This window comes from Dryas octopetala, chromosome 8 (genome assembly GCF_963921425.1).
Source record: "Dryas octopetala chromosome 8, drDryOcto1.1, whole genome shotgun sequence".
Lineage (NCBI taxonomy): Eukaryota > Viridiplantae > Streptophyta > Magnoliopsida > Rosales > Rosaceae > Dryas > Dryas octopetala.
In genome coordinates, this window is record NC_141373.1 from 5211579 (window position 1) to 5222910 (window position 11332).

At 34.2% G+C, this 11332-nt stretch overlaps 1 protein-coding gene across 1 annotated transcript; it reads left to right on the forward strand.

The window, feature by feature from the left end:
- The first annotated feature begins 4479 nt into the window (after window positions 1-4479).
- Window positions 4480-10468, forward strand: LOC147276372 (translation initiation factor 3 (IF-3) family protein). The gene is given in 9 exon segments (XM_086253874.1): window positions 4480-4767; window positions 5014-5104; window positions 5750-5817; window positions 6114-6212; window positions 7260-7313; window positions 7919-7987; window positions 9318-9380; window positions 9478-10158; window positions 10161-10468. Coding segments are annotated over 9 exon segments (1338 nt in total). The 5' UTR covers window positions 4480-4578; the 3' UTR covers window positions 10185-10468.
- The last annotated feature ends 864 nt before the right edge of the window (window positions 10469-11332 follow it).

The following is an 11332-nucleotide window of genomic DNA, read 5'->3' on the forward strand; positions in this document are numbered from 1 at the left end:
CCTTTTTATTCTTTTATATGGGTATTTAAGAATTGAATTTTGAGATCCTACCTTAATTGATTCGTACACTACACGTACTGATATTATTTCAAACTTAAACACCTAAATCTAACACATATTGAAAACAAGACTAACGAAACTTGTCTAAATGTGAGAAGATATCCTATTTAATGTTTACAACTTTTTATCCACAATTTGGCCCAACCCATATTTTTCTTCATTTTTGACCTTAATACACCCAATGTACCCATCTGAATTGCAGCCGGACCTATTTGATTGGGGTTGATTCCCTTGTGTTACATCACATTGACCACTGACTTGGAATTTTATAAAGTACTCCTTTCAACTCCTACTTCCTAGCTACAAAACGGTGAAATTAAGCTAAGTTCTGAGCTCATAACACGTGAAAGTAAAACCATAGATGATGATGATGATGATGTATGCTGTGATGCACATTGCATTGAGGTTAGGATTGTTTATATGAAAAAATATCATATAATTTAGATAAAATATATATTTATATATATAAAGAATGGTCAAATTACATGCATAGTGTTAAACATATGCATGAGAATTGAGATTCATTCTCAGATTTGAGAATGACAGGGCGAAGATGCGATCAATCCAAAAATAGTAGGATTTTGAAATCAAAGTATTTTTTTGTTTCGGTGCTTAAAAATTGCTGTTAAAGGTCAACAAGGAATCTGCATTATCATTATTGAATGAAATTATGAAAGGAAGCCAGGAAGGTAGTATCTGTGGAGGATATATATTAATATATTTATACATGTAAATCATTTCGTTAAATAATAATATAGTTATTACTTAGCTTTCAAGGTTAATTTTGACAGGAAGAATAGACCGTCAAACTAAAACACGTACTAGAATGGAGTCTGCGGATTTCAGAAATAAAGAAAGAAAGAATTAAGCATTCAAATCTTTTTAATATCTTTTTTTTTTTTCCCTGTAAGCAAAATATGATATTTCTGACTTTCTTGTATAATTAGTGTAAGATTAAGTTTTGTACTCCAGATCCCATTCATAAACCATACGCACATTAATACTGGATTCAAAAAATTTTGAATTAATGGGACGACATATATGAAAAAACTTTCGTTTTTTTTTTTTTGGATAAGAATTGCTCAGTTATTTCTTATTGTCTTTGCTCAAAATTTTATCAAATTCGAATTTGGGGAATGAGAGATTCAAATTTGGAACCCCTTCAAACAAAATGAAAGTAAATATGATTAGATCAATTGCTATTTGGTGACTAATACAAATATCTAAAAAAAGTCAAGCTAAATTGTAGTATGAGCCCAATGCAACACAAACAATTGTGTACATCTCTCTTTGAGTTTTTTTTTTTCCCTCTCAAAGTTTGATGAAAATGCAAATAACCAATTGCAATGGTGGGACAAGTGCTGCAAGGTGGAAAGTCATTTTCTAACTGTTGGCTGAGGAAAAGAACAGGAAAAAAAAATCATTTTCCAAGTGGAAGAATATATAAATGAATTAGTTCAATTAACCCCTACTTTGCAGAATTGCAGGCATCGAATTCGATGTTGAATATGATGTTTCATCCAAGACTGAAAACCACAATTTAAAACTAAATATATATTGTAATGATCGATGGTGTTGCAACTTTGGGATTCAAGTTTTAATTAATTAGGTTAAACTTATTTTACAATATGTATCAGATTGACCCCTCCTGAGTCTAACAAAGAGCTCCTATTATTGAATTCAACTATACTATTAATACAATATATTCCACGATATTATAGGTATGATCTGAGGCAGAGTCTATTGAGAAGTCATTGGGGCTTCTTCATCCATGCATGTGTATAGTTTGTTTATTAATTGTCTGATAGTGATAGTTTGACGGCCGGCAATATCTATCTATCTTTGTCCACACTCCACACCCCACTCTTAACATTGTTTTATATATCATTAACATATTTCTATAATTTTCTTTTGTTGAATTTAGTTTATAATTTTAAATGGAATTCTCATGGGGAAGTTTTCTTGTTTGCCAAGTAAGATTGCGACTTGCAAGAAGAGTGGGAGAGAGTTGGAGCTTGAATTGTATTGAAGTTTTGGGTTGTGAGGTTAAGAGTTATTATAAATCTTTTGTAATTGATGGGTTGGTTTCACAGGACAAGAAAAGGGACAAAACAGTGTTTGAAAAGCAGCCCAAAATAAGACCTGGGTGTTTCTAAATAATTCTCCCTAATTGGCCCATGAAAGGGGCTAGGGCACACTGATCATAAACTTGGTCCACTTCTCAACATGTCTTTAATAGCATGATCTTCCTAAGCCGACTAATTAAGATCAATTAAAAATAATATAGGGTTCATAGATTCATAGTTTATGATTGAATTATGATCAATAAAGCAGTCCAAGATTTTCACTTTTGGTTTCTTAACAATTATTCTTTCTAGGCCCATCCAAGGGAATAGGCCAATTGGCCGGCCACTTCTAGAACCTCAACACAATGAACACATGCGTGCATGTTGTATGGGGTTGAGCCTCTGCTAAATCAGAAAGCCGAATATAAATTAGAATATTAACGCCATTAGTAGCTATATAAAGCAATATAAGAATCAAATTATTATATGTTAATTACATTATTGAGCATTAGCTAGTCCCATATTAAATGTCATTAACAAACTTTTCAATAGATTTTCAACATATGTTAACAAACTTAGAGTCATATATATATGATTTGAACGTAGAATTAACAAAAAGTCATTGTTAATTATTGAATGTGTGGGAGATCCACCTAATTTATTAAGGATATTTCACTATAAGAAATGTAATCAAAGTTTATTTTTATTGGTGGCATACAGCAGAGTGACAATTGAGCAATAGGGACTGAAGTGTCTCGATTTTAACAAAAATTGGTGACAATTAAGCAATGGAGACTAAAGTTTTCAATTGTCACCCTATTTTGTGTTACCAATGAGAAGTGATCTTTACTGAGTTAATTACACTTACACTCCCTGAGATTTATTGTCTCTTCACATATACATTCTGAGGTTTCAAAAATTACACACACACTCCTTGAAGTTTCAAAACTATTGCATATAATCCCCTACAAGAGAAAAAATAAATAAACAAAAAAGAAAATATTTGTATTGAGGTTAGACCTTACACCTTAAGTAATCTTATTAGGTCATTTCACCCCTTAGCATGTTTTTTGCATAATTTCTCATCATTTTTCATCTCATATGAGGGGTTATATGCAACAGTTTTGAAACTTCAGGAAGCGTATGTGTAATTATTGAAACCCTAAGTATATATGTGAAAAAATAATAAATTTTAAGAAGTACAAGTATAATTAACTCGATTTTACTCATATTTCTTGTATTGTATGGCTGTTCTTTTTTTTAATTTGCTCTTTGTGCAGGTAGGTACGTAATCACTGACGCTGAGAGTTTCGTGTAAAAAAGCTGGCCTTAGACTCTTAGCTTAGCAGACAATGCAGACGTTAAAGCTTTAAAAGTGTTTCAAATTTGACATGCAATGCAATGATGCAAATGCCAATGAAAATCAAATCACAAAGCTGGTCTCTATATATATCATTCTTGACTTTGCATGATAATTGCATCATTGACTGGGAACAGTGAAAGAATCAAAGTTTGTTTTTCTTATTTGGTACACGAAACAGGAGTCTAAAGGTGAAAGGCAAACGGTCTGTCTGCATGTGGAGGTCCTTCTTGGCCATTGTTCCCACTCTAGGCGTATGCATAAATCCATGTTTTGAGCCAATCCATATTTGTCATTCCTCCATTTTATTCATTCTTCTTATGACATGCATTTTAAATATTCTTGCTATGAGTTATGCCATGCTAGAAGGGTAGGTGGCTTTGGACTAGACTAAAAGTTGAGACCCATCTTTATCAAATAGAATTGGATTATAAGACTTAAATAAAGGATGCCGACTTTTATTTTTCTGGCAAGTAGAATTTCAGTTTAGAAAATAAGTCCAAATTACTTGAAACATTATAAAAGAAGTATTTTTTCTTCATTGGACTAGTGGGCTAAAATTTCTAAAAGAGGGCCTATATTATGTCGGACTAGTGGGTTAAGATAGCTGTCGAATAAAATTGAAAATTTTGTTTTAAGGGTAAAATTAAAATTTTGAAATATAGTGGTTAATTCAACAGTTTAGGATAGTCGGAATAGCACTGACCTTTTTTTATTTGTTAAATTAGAAGGTATCAAATCATAAACCTATCCTAACCTATTACTTACCCACTCTCACCATTTGAGTTAATCCAAAATTACAAAGAAGAAAGAGATTAATAGGGCCGGGGAAGCCTGGATCCAGTAAGGAAAAATTGGACTAGAATAAAGCCCATTATTCAATTGTGAATAGAATGAGCCTGCATTTCATCCAACGGTCCAGTCTGGCCCAGACTTAAAAGACACCCACCTATCACCTATGTTTCTGTCTTTTTTATTTTTGTCAAAGTGAACCCCTGTTAGGTTTCCTTTGCCACAGTGCCACTCTGCTTCTATCTCTGGATCTCAATGTCACAATTTGATATCTGAAACTAGAAAAAAAAAAAAAAAAAGATGGCTTTTTTGTGTAGAATCAAGCTAAGACACTTATCCAATCAGTCCAAGAACATTGCTTATGCTTCTTTGCTGAACCCCACTGTTTCACATTCGAAAGCATGCGTTTCAGAGAACCCATATTTGATTTCTCACAGTTTGCCCACTGATTTTGGCAGTAAAGTCAGGTTCTTTGCTGCTCCGGTCCAGGTAATCATCTGGGCAATCAAATATTTTATGTGATACGGTGGAGGGTAGTTAGTTAGTTAGTTATTATTATTTTTTTTCTGGGGTTGATTTTGTTTGTTTGATTGTATTTTGTGGACAATTTTACGATGCTGTTAGCTTGTTATTGAGTAGTGAGTTTGGGTATGAATTGTGAGTATGTGGGTCTTGAGCGTTTTGGTAACGATGAGTGATGTATGGTTTTTTACTTCATGTATTGTTGAATTTTAGGCAAATCCAAAGAAGATAGAGCAGGCCACAGGTGCTCCGCGAATGAATGATCAGATTAAAGCTGAGGTTGTTAGGCTTGTGATGGGCGAAGGTATTATCTTTTGTAAGTGATTAGAAATTTATGAGGTCAAGTATATCTGCATTTTACATGTACTCAAGGTTTTGAAATCGAGAATTACAAGGTAAAGATGAAATGATTTAGTTTGGATGCGAATGCTATTAAATAATACTAATAGAAGGAAACAAATGACATTCAGGCCAAATGGTGTCTCCTCTCGTCATAGGTATGGGGCAGAGGTCGTGGGTCACTATTTATAGGGGTGTTTGAATAAATTTTCCAAGCAAAAAAAAAAAGTACGAGAAGGAAAATGAGTGTCAAGCAGTTTTCAGACACTTGATGGCAGATAATTAGGAAGCAAAAACTGAACATTGTTATTAATAATCATATTCCAATTAATCACAGTCTGTCTTGTGGTTTGGCGGTTTTAAGCTGCATACTCAGTGGGAGGGAATGAGAGCTTTGGGACTTTAAGCCACTGTAAAAGAGACAGAATGCTCTGGTAGGTAGAGCTTGGAGGCTCAAGGGAGGACCAAAGTAAAAAAGAGAAAGTAATGGAAGAATTCATCTTGTTAATGTAAAGGGGGTGATTTCAATGAAATGATGAGCTGTATTGGGGTGATGTAGGAGTGTAGTGGACCTCTATTAGATGTCATTCTAATTTATTTATATATGCAGAGCATTTTGTTGTCTCAAGGCGTGAAGCTCTGGAACGCGCAAGGAAACTCGAGCTTGATTTAGTTGAGGTAAACTTTTTTAATCATGTAATCATGCCGTTTTTGCTGTAAGTTAATGATCCTTTTCTTTTATCTCATATTATTATTAAAAAATAGAGAGAGAGGGTTTTTTCTTTCATGTCACTTTTTCCTTGTTTTGTGCTATAATATTTTTAATCTAGGATGCACTATCCTTTAGTTGCGATGAATATCTGATGGTTAACTTAAAACAAGTTGTTCATTCTATTACAGATTGATTAATTAGCACGGACAATAAGTTTAGTTCTTTTATGGGTTATCAATTAATTTTGTTGTATAATTTACAGGTTCAAAGCACAGCTAATCCTCCTGTTTGTAAAATCATGGATTTCCATAAAGAGAAGTACAAAAAAGAAGTAAGGGAGAAAGAGCAGACTAAAAGCAAGGTAGGTTATGGTGTGTATTTGTGCTCTTGCGTTCGGTGTTGTTGAAAAGGAAAAAAAAAATTATGTGTTTTTGGCGAAAGGAATGACTTTGGACTAGTGCTTATTGGGTGATTAGGCTAATGGTCAAAACTCATAAATCACCTTTCACAAAAAAAAAGGAAAAAATCATAAATTACCATTATTATTTAGGAATCATTTAAAGAAGAATCTAGTGAATGGTATTGCCAGATATTTGAAATTAAGTATAGCAAAGGAAAAAAGGACTAATGCTTGAAACTCATCTGCAAGGAATCAAGGTGGAGGTGTATGCCTCTCTCTCTCTCTCTCTGACTCTATAAACTAATGTTTTGTTTTTTTAATAGGGAAATCTTTTAGAAAATATTCTACACTTACCCGTATAAATCTCAATTCGTTATGTTTACAGTTCACTACACACAACAATACACATCAAAATGAAAAATCAGTGCTAAGTCGGCCGGACAACATGTAGATATGATGCGGTTTGGGTGATTAATTGGTGCATTAGCTAGACCTAGGCAACTTATAGGGTTGCCACCAAGGTGATTTGATCGGAAAATTTCCAGTTCTCAAGTTAGTAGGAAATATAAAAGAATTTCGGAATCACTTGAAATAATTTTATCTGGGTGTAGATTTGGATGGAAATATTTTGAATCAACATGGTGAAGTACTGAAGTGCATTGCCTTTTTATTTTTATTCCTCTTGCTTTTAGGTAAAGTGTATTGGGTCAAGGGAGGGGCTAAAACACCCCATATTTCCCACTGTTATGCTATTTGCATGACTGATCTTAACATGGTCATGATGATGCTTACAAACAGGCAACAGATTGGTAACATGGTTATGATACCTCCATTCATTTCTTTTTGTAGAGTTAAATCAGCGTTAGACCTTGCATTTAATAGATGTCAATATTAGACCCTAGTTTTTTTCCTTAGTCTTCCTCAGCCTTCATGCGATGCCTTGTTTGAGTTTTTTTTTTTTTGGGTGATGTCCTGATAATGTTTTAATCAGATTTGTAATCTATGCAGTCTAACAAGACTCTGCGAGCAGATTCTAAGGAAGTTAAGTTTTCTCCAAAAACTGTAAGTTATTCCTTTAAATGCTCTGTTCTTGATTTTGTTCCACCATCGACTGATACATCTTGAAGCCTTTCTCATTATTTCAGATTAAGGAAAATATGTGTAAAGGAGGGGTTTTTTCATAAATAAGGGCAAAGCTGCTCAATTGAAAACTGGGCACAGACTCAAACAACAATAATGATAATATGGCTAAATATTTTTAGTGTAAGGGAAATGATTATTTTGTTCTCTTCATTAACTCAGATGACCGTGTTGCAAGCTTGCTTTGTAATTTTTTTGGTGGTATATTGATATTATCTTTATAGAATCTTGTGTATCTTATAAGTAACTTAAAATAAGAAGTAATTGTTTTTATCATACTTTACATGTCATGGTGTTCATCGCTGAACTAGTAATCACAACAGGTTGCATACCTGGGATATGTGATATATCAATGGGTACGCTAGTGATCTTTCTGGCTGGACCATTTCTGGTTTTGCTCGTTCTATTATTTTTCCTCTCCTTGGATGAATATGCTGATCATTTTTTAGTATCATCAACTAGTGATTTTGTGATTTGAAACAGATTGGGAAGTCTGATTACAACATATCTACTGTTACTGATTTCAGGAAGCAAAGGACCTAAAGATGAAAGCAGATATGGTGAAGCGATTTATGGAGAAAGGCTACCGGGTGAAGGTACTTTTCCATTTCTTTAAAGAGTTCTAATATTTGATGGATTCATGAGTGTCAATGTAAGTGAATGTTTGCATGAAGTTATGATTCTCTCTCTCTTTCTCCCTCTGTTCTGCACTGCTGCTCCCTTTTTGTTTCTTTATTCTTGTTCTTAAACTGCATGCACTTTTTCTCTCCTTGAAAATACTGCTAATAACTACTACATATTTACCTTTCCATCAGAAAACACTACAAACACTACAAATAGCTACTACATATTTACCAATTCTAATAAATATCTTAAAGCCGTTGTCTGATCAACCACAAAATACGCAAGATGGCCATTTTACATAATCTCTTGCAGTATTATTCTCAATTTCCTGAAACCTTTGTATCACTTTAAATCCAAATATATATAAACCATAAATTTCGCTAACCTTTAGAACTTCAAGTTGCAAACTTATCAAGATGTTGCCTGTCCTATATGGACTTGTTGGCAGCGATACACAATTTGTCAGTGCTGTCCAACATCAAGATAGGATTCATGTAAAACTGGTTTTTGATCATTTTCTCAATGCTCAATTATCTTCTCCCAACATTGCCTTAGTTTTCAATCTGTATTCACACTGTAATGATTATTTCTTTGGGTGAAAGAGTTTCTTTTTTTGGGTGGGGGGTGGGGGGAGGGTTGGCTAGTTTCTAGGAACTTTCTGCATTAGATGATGATTCTATATGTACCACTCTCGTTAATGCAGGAGTTCAAGTGAGCTTTTGGCATTGGGATAGATAAATGTTGCTATATTTTCATGGATCTCATATTTGCTATGGTAGCTACTGGCTTCTATTCAGGTTATTCTCAAAATTGTGTTTTGAAGATAGAGAATTGCTTAGCTTGTGAATACAAACAACTCTGTTGATAGTAAATTATGATCGTAGGATGGGTTTATTTAATTTAAACATTATTTTAACACAAAGAGCCTTTGAAAGAATTTATACTAACTTTTAGACTGATTTGTCACTCGTAAAGGAAAGTCGAAAGCTGCATTATAAGCCAATCTAAAAGTTGAACATAGTACTGTTATTTGTTCATTTTGTTGATTAGATTGATTTTTACTTATTCCATTCAAAAACACAGAATAGATGTATTCCTATGCTCATGTATTCATTACTCTACCTAGTCATTTGCATATATGTTTGCTTATCCAAGCAAACAAAGCACATCATAGATTCATGGGAAAAGTTGCGTTGTTTTGTCAAATATGTCTGTTGTATGGATCTATCCGCATAATCTTTCAATTAAAGTTATGAGAATTATCTAATAGTTAGCTAATTGTGTTGTATGGATCTGAAACAGTGTACTGCCTCGGATTCTGAGGGTAAGGACTTGGGAGCATTGTTTTCTCGTCTCCTTGTGTTGGTATTGCCAGATGCTCTTTTGTCATTGTTTTGTAAGTCCACGTCATTACTACTCATCTTACTTTTTTCAATGCTGAGTTGTAAACAACCATTTGCAGATAGAGGATGTAGCTCATGTCGAATGTGAACCGACCCCAGGAAGAGGAAAAGAGGCATATTTAATTGTCAGGCATGTGAAGTTTGGCCCACCAAAGAAGGGTGGTGTAAAAAAAACGAAGGCTGGAGAAAAAACAATCCCTGAGGTTCAAAAGAAGGGTACTGATGATGCAAATGGGATTACAGATATTAGTGATTCAGACAATCTCAGATCTGTACTTGATTCTACAAGAGCACATACAGTTCCACAGTCCCCAGATGAATCTTCTGATGGAACTCAAAATAGGTACAAACAAAGTGAGTCCAGGAGTCGTATTTCACCGACAAGAGGAATGGATAATAAGGGCCCAGGAATGAGAGAGCCCCATATTCCATATCAAATAAGAGAAACACCAAGAGATTTGCGCTTCTCGCCATCAATGAGAGAAACCAGGCAAGCCGAGACCAATGCACCTGTATTTAGAAACTCAAGGCCTCCTCCTCCTAATGATATTTGCAAGCAAGAATCATCTAGTCCTAGTGCTCCCCGCCATCCGGGACTTGGTTACGGGTTATTTAGCACTCCAAAATGTAATGCTTCTGGGACGCAAGGTGCATCAGAAAGGGTCCCAGCAAATCCCAACTCACCCAGTTCAATACCTGATGGTAGACAAAGACCAGGCACATGCATTGATAAGGGTGGACAAGGGGGATGGGGGATCTTTGGTAGAGAGAGCTCTAGTGAGACCCCGAACAGGATATCTAAGCCAAACTAAGTTGCAGACATAATATATTTTATGATATGATTATTTCAGAAATATCTTATTCAGAAACATCTTACTGTAGGGTGCCAATAATAATTTGTCACTGTGTTCACCCATCTTATTGAGATGGCCATAGAATTGATTTTGTTCTCCCATTCAAAATTGGATATTTGTGCCTTGGTTTGCAGGGGCCATACCAAATTTTGATCTGTCTGTATGATATTTTATTTAATTAACTTAGTTGGCAATATTTGCAATGATTTTGGCACCTGTCAGTCTTGAACCAATATTTTAAAGACTGCATTTGCATGTTATAGTATGTGTTGGACTACTGCATTCAGTTAAAGTGATCTTTTGCCTTACATGCTTCCTTGTAAAAGAGCTTGCATAACAGCTGAAAGGTTTGAAATTCTTTCTGCATGTCAACAAAACTGCATTTGCTGCTGGAGTTTTGAATCAATAAAATTATTTGTACCACTTTCATAATCACATCTTTTACATAAATGGGATCCATGTATCTAACTATCTATGCAAGTAAATGCTGTCTCTGTGAGATATGTGGTCAATCATGCAGTTAGTAAATTATTCATTTTGATCTGTGGTCAAATTCTGTTGTGTATCCCCATACTAATTGTCCATTGGTTGTTTACTTGTTTATCAGCATGAATCAAGTGGTTGGTGCATTCCCATTTCAATTTAAAATAGACCCCAAAAAGGGAAACTAGCATTAAAATTCGATTAAATTTTGGGAGCCATATTTATTTGAACTTTAATTTGGGATTTGGGAATCAATTGAAAAGAGATGGCATTCAAAGCATAGAAAAGTTCCATCTCAATTATGACCGAGAAAGTTGGAAAGGGATAAGGGGAAATTTGTTGTGGGACTATGATATCACATAAAAAGAAATGCTATCCACCTTTTTCAATCTACCTACCTCTTTTATTATTTTCATTCCACAGTGTAAATTTCTGATTAGAACGTACATGTTTTAGATTTAACTATGAAGATCGTCTTTGCAAAAAATCAACCAAATTAAAAATCATTTAGTTATGTAACTAAGATGAAATAAATAGACAGTTTCAATAACAATTTGATTCACCGTCTGTTTATTTA